Source organism: Saimiri boliviensis, chromosome 14 (genome assembly GCF_048565385.1).
Source record: "Saimiri boliviensis isolate mSaiBol1 chromosome 14, mSaiBol1.pri, whole genome shotgun sequence".
NCBI classification, from domain to species: Eukaryota; Metazoa; Chordata; class Mammalia; order Primates; family Cebidae; genus Saimiri; species Saimiri boliviensis.
The window spans coordinates 67,883,062-67,898,251 of record NC_133462.1 but is presented as its reverse complement, the minus strand read 5'-3'; the positions used below and the strand labels follow the sequence as shown (position 1 = coordinate 67,898,251).

At 34.8% G+C, this 15,190-nt stretch overlaps 1 protein-coding gene across 2 annotated transcripts in view; it reads left to right on the top strand.

Annotated features, from left to right (window-relative positions):
- USH2A (usherin) overlaps positions 1 to 15,190 on the top strand; it is a 777,205-nt gene that overhangs the window by 225,003 nt on the left and 537,012 nt on the right. For both annotated transcript variants that reach the window (XM_003930351.4, XM_074385188.1), the window contains 2 exons: positions 1,225 to 1,394; positions 7,523 to 7,667. In XM_003930351.4, coding sequence (XP_003930400.3) covers positions 1,225 to 1,394; positions 7,523 to 7,667 — 315 coding nt within the window. The remainder of the gene's footprint in view (positions 1 to 1,224; positions 1,395 to 7,522; positions 7,668 to 15,190) is intronic.

The window sequence follows — 15,190 nt, the reverse complement described above, 5'->3', positions numbered from 1 at the left end:
GAAAGAGATAACTGTCACCAACTCCACAAATGTGTCTTTGTTTTTATTTATCTTTCCAAAATAAATAGTTTTGATACTAGATTGTACGTAATGACAGAATCCTGGACATCAAAATCTCTAAGTCACAAGTGTGCTTATAAGCAGTTGGCATGATGATAAGGAAGGACAACATACGTCAATTTTCTTGAGTATCTTCATTAAGGCAGATATTTTTAAGCCTCCACCTTATTTTTTATATTAAAAACACTTTAAATTTCATGAGCCTTTAAGAAAAAAAAATACACTTTCGTTATGTGTTTAATCTGTAGATATCAAAGAAACCAAAGTCTTGATCTAAACTTGACCTGTTAGGAGTATGGAGGATGAGGGTACCCTTAAGCTGATGTCCAAGGAAATCATTTCATGAATAAAATGCGCATTGTACTTGAGCATCTCTTAATGACTATCAGCCATCTTGGACAAATAATAGAGCCATGATAGCACAAGTGATGAGGCATGGCATTCTGAAAGGGGAAAATCAAGGTCGGAAATGAAAAGTAATGGGTGAAACTGCAATACTGGGCCCTCATAATCTTATGGGTCACTAGCTAATGAAAGTACAATGAGTTTCTTTGATAATACACCTTTGGTTAGCTCATTTAAAATCCCTATTAAGAGCTCAAGGGTGGCAGGGGGGAAATGTATGTGTGTATGTACTCTGAACATTTCAGTAAAAATTTAACAAAAACTTTGAGACATTAATTGGGGTTATTTAGAATGCTTTAGGCTTACCTGTTTCTGGAGAACAATATTCACTCAGCTGCATTGGATTGGTTCAATGACATATTTGCCTACATGGAAAATCCAGACCATTGCAATGCCTTTTTCTGAACTTTTTGGACTGAGATATTCTACTTTTGGGACTTCTTTCAGAAACTCATAAGACTTATAATTGCCTACCTAACCATCCACTAATTATCTTTATGAACACAAGCAAATTCTCTTGAGATTTTTATTTTGTAGATAGAAAGTAGCTGTTAATATGAAGATGGCTAATATACTTGCAGATAATGTTTTAAAAAGTGAATACTTTTTACATATACCAGCATATTCTTAGACTTTTTCAAAACAATATTTTGTAAGGTAAAAGGTATTTCAGAAACTAAAAGGAATGTGTGAATTCAATTTGAAAATATATAGGGACACCATTCATTGTATTAATGTTGTTGTTGTTCTCATTGATAGCACCTGTATTCATGAGCCCTCCTTCAGTCACTCCCCTGTCTTCGTACTCTCTCAATATCTCCTGGGAGAAGCCAGCAGATAATGTTACAAGAGGAAAAGTTGTGGGTTATAACATCAATATGATTTCTGAACAATCACCTCAACAATCTATTCCAGTGGTGTTTTCGCAGGTATTGTTATGTTTAACATCCTTTCAGAATTGACTTAGGGCTTCATTTGGACATTTTTTGAGTTTGCAGAATTCTGTGACAGAATTCTCCCTCTATATTCATTAAATGGGGCATTTTTTTTCTTAATATAATATGTGTACAAGCCTCTTTGTATGTCACTTGATGTTTTCCCAGTATAAACATATATTGAAGCAAAGTTGGTATAATTTATTTCATAAGACTTGTTTTTTCCATTTATCATGTATCAAATATTTTACAAGAAGTTGATTTTCGTTAACTGTATACTATCATGTTAATTGGACACACAATAATGTATTTAACCAGTCCACAGTCAGTTGATATTTGTATTATATTAATTCTTTTGGAAATATAAATAACATTGGTATAAATGTCTTATATGTACATTTTGTATATATTTCTACTTCTTTTAAAAATTCAAAGAATGGGATTTATCACAGTTTATAACAAAATGAAATATGAATATGTTCAAGGTTTTGAATAAACAGGAACATATTGCCTTCTAATAATTCATCCTCCAGCTAGCAGTAGTGAGAATAATTATCATAGCTAAAAGTTACTGAGGCTTTACTGCATATGTGGACTAATTCGTTTGACACACACAGCACTCCTAGAGGATGAGAGGTCCTCGCTCTCTCCAGTTTACAGTTGTGACTGGTATGCCTTTCTGCCCATTTTCCCAGCCTCCAGGTGTCCAATCCCAGAAGCCGGTGGTAGGATGTAAACTGAATGAGTTGTTCTGTGTACTTGGCTGTTCAATGCCTCTTCTGAGGGAGTTGCACTTTGCTGGGCATTAGCATAAGATAAAAAGATCTTTACACTTTATGCCTACTTCCATAGATCTAGCCACATTTTTCTTTCCCAGAATTCCTAGTTCCTGCTCCTTCCATCTTTCTTTTTTCATGCCTGTAACCAATATATCCAAGCCACTGTCATATGGTCCAGATATGTTTTATCTTGAGACACATCTCTTTCCATACAACATGGGTGACCAGGTGAACTGCCTGAAGTTCTGCCCATTGAGAGAATTTCTCCTCTCTGCTGTTTCACAGGGCCGTCTCTGACAAGGGTTGGAGAGGAACAGCCACCATGTTTGACTTGCAGCCAGTTACCAAGACATCCTATCTGTGAACTAAACTCTGCTTTGTTTTCCCATTCTTTCATCTCTGAAGGGACCTCCCATGGGTTATCAGTATGAGCTGAGGTTGAGCCACCAGTATAAGAATGGTGGATGTCATGGGGGTCAGAACCACCTGCTTGCACAGTGTATTATGGCTTTTGCCTCTGCTTATACTGAATCTTAGACATCCACTTCCATTTTATGATGAATTTGTTTTGGGCCCTCCTAACCTCAAGACTCGGCTGCGACAATTCCCAGATTATAAACAAGTGACTCTAGCTACATGGCTATGTGGTATTCCATACCAGATGTTCTGTTTTTACTAAATCCTGAAAGCATGCTAGGAGCCATTTAGCAAATGGTGTATAGTTTTTGCTACATGTTATGCCTTTGTTCCAAGGTCTTGAGGTTTAACTGCCTTGTGATTCTCTTTGCCTGTGTACCTTGCAACATCTTTTCCCACTATGCTTACCTCTAGTGCTGTAAAATTTTAAAATTTACTGTACGTTATGTCCCAAGTGGCTGATCTGCCTGTACCGCAGGCTGGACCTGCTGGAGAGCCCTTTCCTGCTCTGCGGTGCACTCAAAGCTGGCAGCATTCCATGTTACTCAGTAAATTTCTCAGAATGGTATTCTCAAGTGTGGAATATGCTCCCTTCAGAACATGAACAGGTCTACTAGAAATTGTTTCCCAGTAGTGGTAGATGCAAGGTGCAATACTTTGTCTTTTATTTTGGAGGGGATATCCTAGATGTCTCAGGCCACTTGGACACCTAAAAACTTTGCTGATATGGCAGATTCCTTAATCTTCATAATATTCCTCTTCCACTTTCTAGAATACATATGTCTTACCTCTGCATACCTACCATTTCTTGCTTTGACTCATTTAATACAATGATATTGATAAAAAGAAACAATGCTAACAAGAAGGCTTTTACAGTTTGTCTTAAATTGGTGATTAATCACCCTCAGATTTTCTTTGTCTTTCTTCAGTGCATTGATAGCAACCAGCAAGAGCCATGCATAGTCCTTATGATTACTAGATTCCCCAGAGCAGTCCTTATAATTACCAATTCCACCAAACCAGTGAATTACCTTTCACTGACAACTCATGCCAGTTCACCACTAATGGAAGCTTAAGGGTTGCACCACTAGGGCATGCTGTGGACTATCAGTAGTCTACCTGCAAGCAGTGATAAGATCCTCATTGTAAACCAGCTGGTGGATGGTGGAAATCCAGAGTATCATTTTAGAGTCTCCTTCGTAAATCCACTCCTGGTTCGAATATCTTAGGGCAAATTCCCCTGGAAACAGGCTCTCTCTTGGTAGAAGACTGAGTACAGAGGTTTATTGGGAGAGCACTTTCAACAAGCGTGAAGTGACAAAGGAGTAAGACTGAGCAGTGAAGAAGCTGAGCTGTGAATCAATAGTAGAAGCAGCCTCAGCTGATTCTGTGGGTAGTTCTGGAGCTGAAATGACCCTCTTAGCATGTTTCAAATTAAGTCAAGAGGTCAGATCTTTGTACCCTAGAGTATTTGTGTCCTTGGGCTGGTGTAGCAAATTGACATAAACTGAGTGGCTTAAAATCGTGGAAATGTAGGTGTTAGTAGCACCAAGTCCCCCACAGGCTCTAGGATATAATTCTCTTCCACCTTCCCATGGCTCCTGGTGTTCCTTGGCTTCTGGTAACATAACTCTAATATCTGCCCCTGTCTTCACAAGTCCTTTTCTATGTCTCTGTCTCTTCCATGTTGTGTGTCCATTTCATTTCTCCAATAAAGATGCCAGTCATTGGATTTTAAACTATCCCTAAATGCAGGATGACAACTAAATACATCTGCAAAGAACCTATTTCCAAATAAGGTCTCATTCTGAATTTTTGGAAGACACTATACAATCTACTGCTAATAGGTTTGCCATTTTTTTTTTCTAAGTCTTTTTAGTGGACAGAATACCTATACAACACACAATTTTATTTTGGATACTAGATGACAAAGAAGAGCCAATAAATAATTTATGATTCCTTATTTTTAATTAATCTGGTAATGTGTTGACTGATTTGCAACTATCTCATGATAAAAACACAACTGGTATCATACATACCTTTTAACTTAAACAGGTTAGTTTACCAATCTGGTATACCATGGGATTTAAGGTCAATTTAGTTATAACTTCCATGGGGTCTTTGCCATGTTATATCTCATACTTATTATACTTGATGTTTTATTTTGTTGTTTTTACTATTCTTTTGCTTTATAAACTATTCTTTATTTGTAAAACACAATTTTGATGTATCTATTACTTACATCATAGTAGTTATTCTAAGAAACAAAAATAAGGAGAGAAATATCATATATAAACATACAGACTTAGAAGTCAACTTGTTTGTTCATATTTCACATCTCGCAATTGTTAGCCTTATCACATATGTCTTCTGGTTTTATTCATCTGCGAAATGGAAAAACCATTTCTGCTTACCCACCTGCTTAAAGAGCTTGATAAATATTGACACATTATTATTACTGATTATTATTAATGGTATGGAACTATATTATACTTTATAAACTAGCTATCATTTAATGAGACAGGAAAATAAATCTTTTGTTGTTGTTATTTAAAAGTCTGCTCCTTATGACTGAACTGGAATAAGGACATAGATACATCACCTTATTCTCTTTTTTATTTTTATTTTTATTTTTTGAGGCAGCGTCTTGCTCTGTCACCCAGGCTGGAGTGCAGTGGCGCAATCTCAGCTCACTGAAACCTCCTCCTCCTGGGTTCAAGCCATTCTCGTGTGTCAGCCTTCCGAGTAGCTGAGATTACAGGTGCGTGCCACCATGCCTGACTAATTTTTTTCTTTTTGTATTTTTAGTAGAGACAGGGTTTTGCCAGCTTTGCCAAGTTGTTCCCTGACTCCTAGCCTCAAGTGATTCACCCGCCTCGGCCTCCCAAAGTGCTGGGATTACAGGCATGAGCCACTGCCCTGGGCCCACCTTATTCTCTTTTGAACTCTCTCCACTGCAAATCATTGTCATCCTCATTCTCTATTTAAGGAAATGAAATCAAAAGTAGCAGAACAAAGTCCAATTTTTTGCCTTCTCAATGATTAAACTTGTATCTGAACTGACCTGTCTTGTCATAATCTTTGGAAATAAATAGCCAAAATTCCTGGGGAAAGTCTACTGTAAAAGTAACTATTAAGAAAATCTTTGCCTAAAAATGAGGCAGGAGGAGTACATAAAAGTGGGGATAACGTAGGATTCATTGTAGGAGTTCAAGCTGCCATAGAGTTTTTCCTACCCTTTTGAAGACTTATTTCGTGAAAAACTTTCAATTGGATAAATCTTATAAGACTTATAAATTGACCCTATGTACATGATAGAGACAAAGTCTATCTCAGCGATAATTTTATGATGCAAGTTCTGAGGCAAATAATATCTTTTTAAAATAATGCAATTTATAATAATCATCTATAAAGAAGTAAAAGTCCATCAAAATAAATTTTAATGTAGATGTTTTCTTTCTTATTTTATTTCATTGTGGGTTCTTGCTACAGAGAATAATTTCTTTAAAAAATAATTCAACTTCCTAAATTAAATAATAGCTTAATGTATTTTATTCTAAAAACAATTCTGTCTTCTAAAAATTTACATTGAATTCTGCCAGGATTCCTCGGAAAGGGATGAATATTATAGCACTATTCATAAATTTAATTTTGTTCAAGGTTTATTTTACTTAGGAAATTTTCCATCGAATTTCACAGAAAAGTTTATATCTTCAGTATATCAATAACGATTTTACAATTAGAAAAATAATTACATGGTATTTGATGTTTTTCTGTTTTCAAAATGTAATTGCAAGGAAATGGTTTAAAAGTTTTAAATCATTCCCAGAGTTTTAAAATCTTTAAAACTACCTTTATTTCTGAACATTATTGAAACACTGTATCCTACATTCCAATCTCACTGCTCTTTAGAACTACTCATATAATTTATGAAATTTTAAAATCAACTCCTAGGCAAATATTCCAAATGAATTTTTTTGTGCCCCTAAAGAGAGAGTCTCTAGAAGGCTACTCCAAATGTTACTGTACTTTAGATTTATTTGTATTTATACTATGGGAGATTATTTTTATATAACTATGTAGTACTAGCTCTAAGAAAATTAGTTTTGTACTCATAATGTCATACTCTCTGTTTTAATGACTTTTATTTTCTGAATATAATTTCTAGTGGCCTTTGTACCTACAACATAAACAAATTTACATGGTTGCTTTTGATCATTTCTAATTATAAAAATAGAACCAACTCTCAGTGCTCATTGTTTAATAACTTATTTATGGGCTATGAGTTTTCTCTCAGTCTTCTTGGCTCAAATCTGCTATTTGCATTGGAAATTATATGATAAAAATAGTATTTCAAAAAATGTAACTGATGTAATCTGTCCATGTTTGTATAAGAAAGATGATTGAGAATTGATCTAATGTGGATTCTCAGTAATATGTTTAATTTTTTTCCTTTTTCTTCTGTGACTTTTTTTTTTCTTAAAGAAAATGATAGTATTGATTTAACACAGCCACAACATGTCTTTCTGTTCTAGCAACATCAAATAGCCTGGATATTACTGCACTGGGTTACTTTTGGCCAAGCCCCATGGCTTCATTTGGACTTTATCATGATAACAATGACAGTGTCACCATCTTTATCTCTACCATTGGTGACAATAACCATACCACCACACTGCTTTATGAGGCAATAACTTGGTTTTCTCATTTATCCACTCAGGAACTGGATTATTACCTCATAAAACAGTGTGATTGTACAATTATCAATTAAATCCTGGCTTGTCGAGACTCTTCAAAAAAAAAAAAAATTCCTTTTCCTAATGGTGGTTGGCAATAATTCCCTCTGTCTGAATTCATGGAACTTTGACTGCCAAGGTTATATTTTCGCACTGATTACCTATTATCTGATTTTTTTTTTCCCTGAAGCTGTTGCACACTGCTAAATCCCAAGAACTATCTTACGCTGTAGAAGGACTAAAACCTTACAGGATGTATGACTTTACTGTTACTCTCTGCAATTCAGTTGGTTGTGTGACGAGTGCTTCAGGAGCAGGACAAACGTTAGCGGCAGGTAAGCAAGTTTTAATGGATATGAAAATTTTTTGCCTATCAAGAAAAAAAAAAAAAAAACCTATAACATTCAATACCTTCTCTACTTGAGACTTTGTTGGTATTTCTGCTTTCTCCTCCTCCCTCGCTAACCCTGATTGCTTCCTACCTTGACATTTTTAAACAACAAAATCAAAAATGTACCTTTAATTGGTACCTAGGCTCTATGAGTTACAGCTGTGTCATAAGAAATATAATTAGCTGTAGAGTGACTCAAGGGCTTAGCCACCAACCTGTGCCTTAGCAGTGTCCTGATAATTGTGAAAAACATTTAGGAAGCTTCTTATGAGGACTTTAGGATACCTCTTTCCTCAGTGTAGGCATTTTTTGTAGGGGTAAAGCTACCCACTCCTGTCCCACGGGAACATCTAGAAATTACCTTGTGGCCTGATATTATATTTGGCTTTTATGAAATAGGTAATTGTTTATTATTTTATTAATAAGAAGCTCTTAAGTTTATAAAATTTACATAAAGGAATTGTTATCAAGTATAATCTTAGTAGAAGGGGTTTGTATAATTTGTGCTTGCTTCATTCAGGACTAACTGGATTTATATAAACTTGATTACGTATATTAGTAAGACCTATGAAACCAATTATTTTGCATTTAGTATATTTTCAAATCAGTGTTTTTCTGATTCCAGACAAAAGCTTAGTCTCCTGGTTCTCTTTAAGGAGGTGTTCATGTGTAAGGAGATTAAGACATTCTAGGTGAATTACAGATATTATGAAAACACGTGTTTACCTGTAAAAACATTTCCTAGACCTCCTCCCCAAATCTCTTCATCCTATTATTTATAGGTCCAATTATGTAGGGTATTTTTTCTTGGTTCTGAAAAAGTTTCTTAGCTCAAGTGATCTCATCCAAGTAATTTTGTTTTTTTCAAAATTTTCATCAATGCAAACAAGTTTGAAATTCTAAGAAATTATAGTTTACTAACTTTATAACTGAACACTTTGTATTTTCATATATATATATATGCATTTCAGATGTATGCATACATTTATGGGGTATCTAGCTTGTACAAAACACTTTTTTCCTATAAAACTGTTTTTGTAATACAGACAAAATTATTGTTATTGAAGGTTTACTGTATTATTGAAGATTTACTCAATGCTGAATATGGGTAACATAGGAGAACTCTATCTCCTTTAAGAAAATTGATACAATTTTAGACTAGAAGACAAATATTAAAATAAGTATCAGTCTCGCAAATTGGAGAAAGTAAAAATGGAGACAACACAAGCTGATGACTGGCTGTATTATAGTAGGGAACATAGGGATCCCAACCATGTGGCTGTGCACAGCTGGAATCACATCCTCTCACGGTTGTAAAACATGTAAAAATAATCAAGCGTTACTATATAGCCAGTTTCAATATATTCTTTGTAATAGTCTCCCCAAGTGTGTATCTAACCTATGTTTGATACCTTCGGTGTTACGGAAACTACTATGTCTCAGGCAAAGCTATACCATCTTTAGACACCTCTTTTAAAGTGTGATTTCTTAAACTGATCTACTTGAAGGTAGAAAAGATAAATGATTTTGATTTGGGAGACTGAGAAGATATTAAACACTATTTCAGATAAACTATAAAAGAATGGTAAAGATTTTTGCAGGTATTTACTGAGCACATACCATATCTCCTGGTAACTTCTACTCGACATTCTTCTTCTACTTCCTTGGGCCTGTGGTTAATCTAATTTATCATCTGTCCAATAACATTTTAAGTAACAGTATATCCACCTAAGTCTTTTCACCTTTAGGCTGCGTATGGTGGCTCCTGTCTGTATCTCATATGCAATAGTGTCTAGAGCTTTTATTAGTATGATTCTTGTAGATGAGATCTAGTCTGGCCCTTCATAGACAGAAGCAAACTAAAGAACCTGAAGAGAGACATGCCTGACCCTAGAAACTAGCTGGATCCTGGAGATGGGAATAGAAAATCAGGAAACATGTATACAGAATGGAATCTCCATGCTCTATGCATTAGTGATAACATTTGTGCTAATGGTATCCTCAATGGTTGCAATGGCGAGTTCCTGTTGCACGAAAGACAATGTACCTTGGTGCTCTGGACAACATTCATTTTAGTTACTGGTGAAGCTATTAAAACCATTCCTGTCTACTGGCAGGGCTGTAAAGTAAAACTTATCAGAGCACTCTGAATCCTCCCTCTACTTTTTTTTAATCTTTCAAAGATAGCACTGGAAACTTAAATTTGCTAAAAGTCATATGATGTGAAAGTCAGTTGACTCACAAAAATATGTAAGGGGAAAAAATGATTAGCCACGTTGCCAGGGTTTCAATGTGGGCTCTGCCCTTGACTAGCTGTGTGACCATTTATAAATTATCTAATCTCTGAGTCTTAGTTTCCCAATTTGTAAGTAAGTATAACTTATTTTGTAGGGTTCTGATGAGGATCAGAAATAGTTAATACATTTAAAATATTTAAACCAGTACCCATCACAGTCCATTCTCAATAAAAAATTATTGTCTTGATTTTTATAATATTATATAACACTTTTATTAGTCACATTATAAATGTTATAGAATTTCTCATGTTATCAAAATCAAGGAGAGTTTATTTTACAACTTTGAATTTCTAATATTATAATATATATAAAAATGAAGAATTCTAAAACTAAGGATTGTATTCTGAAAATAAATCTTAGAAAGGCTTACAATCTGAAAGCATTGTTTATTATTTTCTCTAAGAAGTATGTCATTCAGAGTTATGTACCTTTCAAAATGTGGCTCAAAAGCAACAAATTTCACATTTGTTAGTTGCAATATAGAGTTCATAATGTGCCATAAATATATTACTACATTTTATTGTGAATGCTCAATTCGGAACCATCTCTTGAGGGCTTACTATTCAAAGCACTGTGGAGGATTTGAAGGTAATTATACCCAGCATTTGGGTTAAGGAGTTGAGATCCAACAGGTAGGATTAATACCATGGGGACATGTGCTAAGGGCTGTGAGAAAGGTAGAAAAAAAATGCTATGGGAAGGCAGAAAATAAGATAAATAATTTTGATTTGGGAGACTGAGAAGATATGTCATTAAATCCTATTTCAGATAAACTATAAAAGAATGGTAAAGACTTTTGCAGGCATTTACTGAGCACATACCATGTGCTAGTTACTGTTTTAGGGGCTGGCACTGTTCCAGGTACCGATGTAGTGAAAGCAGAGATTTATGAAGACTTCCCTGGCAGTAGAGTACACAATAGATTAGAAGAGAGGGTGTAAGAGAGTCTGGTAGATTTTTTTTAAGAGGCAATAAGAGAGTATATCAGATAAGTAGAAATGAAGATTGAAAGAAGGGAATGGAGTGACTTCAAGGAAGAGATACCTACAAGTTAAGCAGTGGGAATAATGGACAATGATAGCAAATATTGTAGCCCTTGGTGGTGCCATTAAATAAAAGGGGAAGGATGAACAAATAACATATGGGAGAAATAAACTTGTGAGTTTATTTGATCATTTGATAGAAACACATCCATGACAATTATAACATCCAGCAGCAGAAAATGCAAATCTGGGAGCTTAAACCTGACGCAGATTTTGTAATCATTTGTCTATAGATGGAAGCTAATGCTATAGGTTATAATAAATTAGCAGAGAAAATGCAAAATAGATATCCAAAGAAAAGACCTAAGTCAATATTCTATTCAGGAAGAAAGGAGAAAGGAGGAGTTAACAGAGATACGGTCAGAATTAGGAAAAGAACTGAGAGGAAGCAGTATCGTGAAAGTCCAGGAAAGAGAGAATTCTAGGAGAATGTTGTCTGTAGTGTCATATGATATAGGGAAAGCAAAAGAAATGTGACCTAAAATGAATGTGAGGTCACTGGTGATTCTCTGGGGATTACTCTAATTAGCATGGTTGAAGCAGAAGCTGGAACAGGAAGGACTGAGCAGTGGCAGGAGAAGGTGTAATGGTAAATTTCAAATGTGTGGTTTTTATTCTTTGCCAAAATTTTTCATCTACCCGATTTTCATTCTTTAAAAAATTGCATTACCTTTTGCTTCCATATAAAATTCCTTCTTTTCTAAAGAAAATTTTATTTTAGCATTTTTTTCTGGAAAACAGTTTATTTTCTAATTCCTTAATATATTTTATTAGACCTATCTGATTCTTCATCTGCCCAGCAGAAAATAAAGTCTCTTATATGACAAAAGTATGAAAAAATAATTTTACTTACAGTTGGGTTTATTGCAAAATATACCATTTTTAGGGTTGTTCAGTGAAAATAAACTTATTTGCTTTTATTTGAATACCAGGAAAAATTTTAAATCCATCATGCTTCTTCCCTATTCAATAGATGAATGTGTTTTTCTAATTTTTTTTTCCAAAATAAAGCATCTGATAGAATGCATAGACATTAAATCATAGAAGTGAACTGAAGGCCTATAATAAGGCCAGTTCTTTTGAATGGTCAAAGATTGGGTTATAGGAGAGTAATAAAAGTTGACTTGCAACTTTATGGTTCATCCGAGTCTGTTTCTTCTACTTTTAACATTACAACTTGGAGAGTATATATTATTTCAATGAATTCCAATGGATTTGTGAGAAATTTAACTCTATGTCTAATAGCTCACATGAGCTCATTATCAGAGATCAAAGGAGACCAGTGACCAATCAAAAATTTTGAAAAAGAGCACCACAAATTAGAAGTAGTAATTAGCCTTTTAGAGCCATTGAATCATGAAAAGATATGTTGCCTCCTTAAATCTCAGTCTCAAAAATCAAGAAGATACTTGTGAAGATTTAGCTGGCTGTTTCATTAAAAAGCTTGAGAATTATAATTGGCTCGCTTGTTTTAAACATTTTTTCAATTAAATATATGATTAGAATGGGTGCATTTCTTCCAGAGTATTGCACTGCTGCTGCTTTAGTTTTGATGCCTGTGACCAAGTCTGAGAGCTGATTTAAGAGAAGTGTTCTCTCAGGAACAGCGGCATCTCTCTCCATTGCAAAATCTTCAAGCAGTGTTATTGATGGCTTTGGAGTTGCTTCTGGGTGTATAAGGATAATGAGTTGATGAACTGGTCCCTCTTAAAATTCTTATTATACTTTTCTTTAAGATTATCCTTTTAATTTAGGAAATTTGTGCATTTCTGTCCATTGCAAATTGAGTTTCGTTTAAACCTTTCTTATGAGAAATTACTTTTGGATATCCATTCCTGAAGGGACAATGCGATATTTCCCTTGCCTGTTTTAAATTGACCTCCATATTACAAGCTTAGAAGTGCCCATCTCACATTAAGCAAGTAATTAGTGTGCATTAAATTTTCTTTCTGAATCCAAAGTAAAATGTATAGGCTTTTTGCTGCTGGGTTGCAAACACACATTGTTTTGCATTCGGGTACATAAGTCTTTTCCTTGTGAATAGAAGCCAGAGTGATTAAACAAGCACTCTTAACATGTTAATTTATAATTTTAATTACAACAATCTTGTATATATAGTCATTAGTGAATATTAATATAAATATTTTTCTACCTTTTTATTCATAATGCATAAACCAATCACCCAGTTACTTCTCTGAGGTTGCTTGTTTTTGTTTCATAATACAATCTTTGTTCTTAGTTATGAATGCATTTTGTTCATTCCTGTCTTCAATAATCCCTCATTAAGCCAGTCACTTTCTGCTCCATGCTAAAAAGGAAAAATTATCATGCAAATGTGGCATGCCATATTAAAAAGCACATTACCAAACACTTTTGTTGCTGTCCTTCAATTAGTTTCCCTTCTTTGAATTTAATTCCATTTGTTGTTAAACTACTGACTTGATGTATGGACTCATGAATCTGAGGCTGCTGCCAAGAAAGTAGGGGGAAAAAAATCAAAGCCTCTTCGAAGAGCTGCAGAGGCGAGCTGAAATGAATTTGCTTCACCTTTGACAAGAACACTTGAACAGCATTGGAATCCTCTGATGATTCAACTTGGCTAATTGTCCAATTATTTATTTCAAGAATAAAGGCACAGTTTTACAATTAGGAAAGTATAAAGTAGTCTGAGAAATTTGGTAATGACAGATGACTTAAGTAACTTCTGAGATTAACACTATCAGCAAAACTTGTCCCACCAATTGTTTTCAGGCAGTAGTTCTTGTGTCTTAGCATCAGTGAAATCCTGAATACACTGAAAATTTTTTGTTTGTTTGTTTTGCTTTCAACAGAAATTATTTTGCACTTGTAACCAACATGTCAAATTTCCATGGCTCTTACGCAAGGTTTAAGTTATATTTCTCTTGATTAAAAGCTTTTGGTTCAAAGCAATACTTTTTAATTGCCTAATGATATAAGTCAGTTCTTAGGAAAGAACCGCACATTTAGGAGTTCATTTGCAATATAACTGAAAAATTCATTGCATGGCAGTAAAACAATTTACTGTTAATTACAAGGAGAAGAATTTGCTGTAGCATGCTCACAGATTGCCATGAATCATGCAGCACTCCTAGAGATTTATAACAGATGTGTAAGTGGGATGAATTAGCAGGGTTTAATAACAGAGACACAAATCATGCAGACTTCAAGGAGCTTTAATTGATATACTAGAATGTGACGGGCATGAATCACTCAGCCATTCAACAGCACTGTAACATATGGTCAGCTCAATATGCCGCATCTTAAATCGGTTGGTGAGTCGTAGGTTGTCCCATATGGTGGAAGCAATATATTTTTCATGATTAAAAAAATGCATCCATTTTTTAAAGAAATATGATTGCAAAGCATGTTTGTTATTGAACAGTCACCTGAATGCCAGACTGCTTTATTTAAATGCTTTTTTTTTTTTTTAACATGGCAGCTTCTCAAAATAAATAGGGGCTACTCCTTGTAATACCAGATCGCTGGAGGCATTATGAGAACCAAATCGGGTACTTGTTGGCACACTCGATCCTCAGCAAGCCTATAGAAAAGCACAGCTGATGGTTGCTGTGATTGTCAGGGAAATCCTTCAGGCTGTGGCAAAACAAACAAATGAAAGGATGATGTCACTTTCAGAGAAGTTCAGGAATGCCCAGCTTTGTAAATGGAAGAAAATGAGTTGAATGAGAGATCCCTACTTAGCAGGGTGAGAAAGTGGCTGTGATAATACCATGACCCTAATGTAACAATCGGATGAAACATTTTATACTAACTTCTTAATTAAATGCTCAGTCCTTCAGGGGCATTTGAAAAGAAGCCCTAGCTGGTCATCACAAAGATGTTAGCGCCAATTCCACATCACGCTTGAAGAATTATTTCAGTATCTGTAAACAGGTACCCTGGTTGAAGACTGGTAACCCAGTAGTGTGCAAACATGTTTTTATTGGAACTGGGATCTGGCAGCTTTTAGAAAAGCTTTTGCTGCATTAGTAAATCTGACAGACTTGAAAAAGGAATATTGCAGCCTTAGAACTGTGGCTGCCAGAATTTAATGTCAACAATTAAAATTTATTTTGATCCTTACCTAGTGTTTATTACTGTTTGTA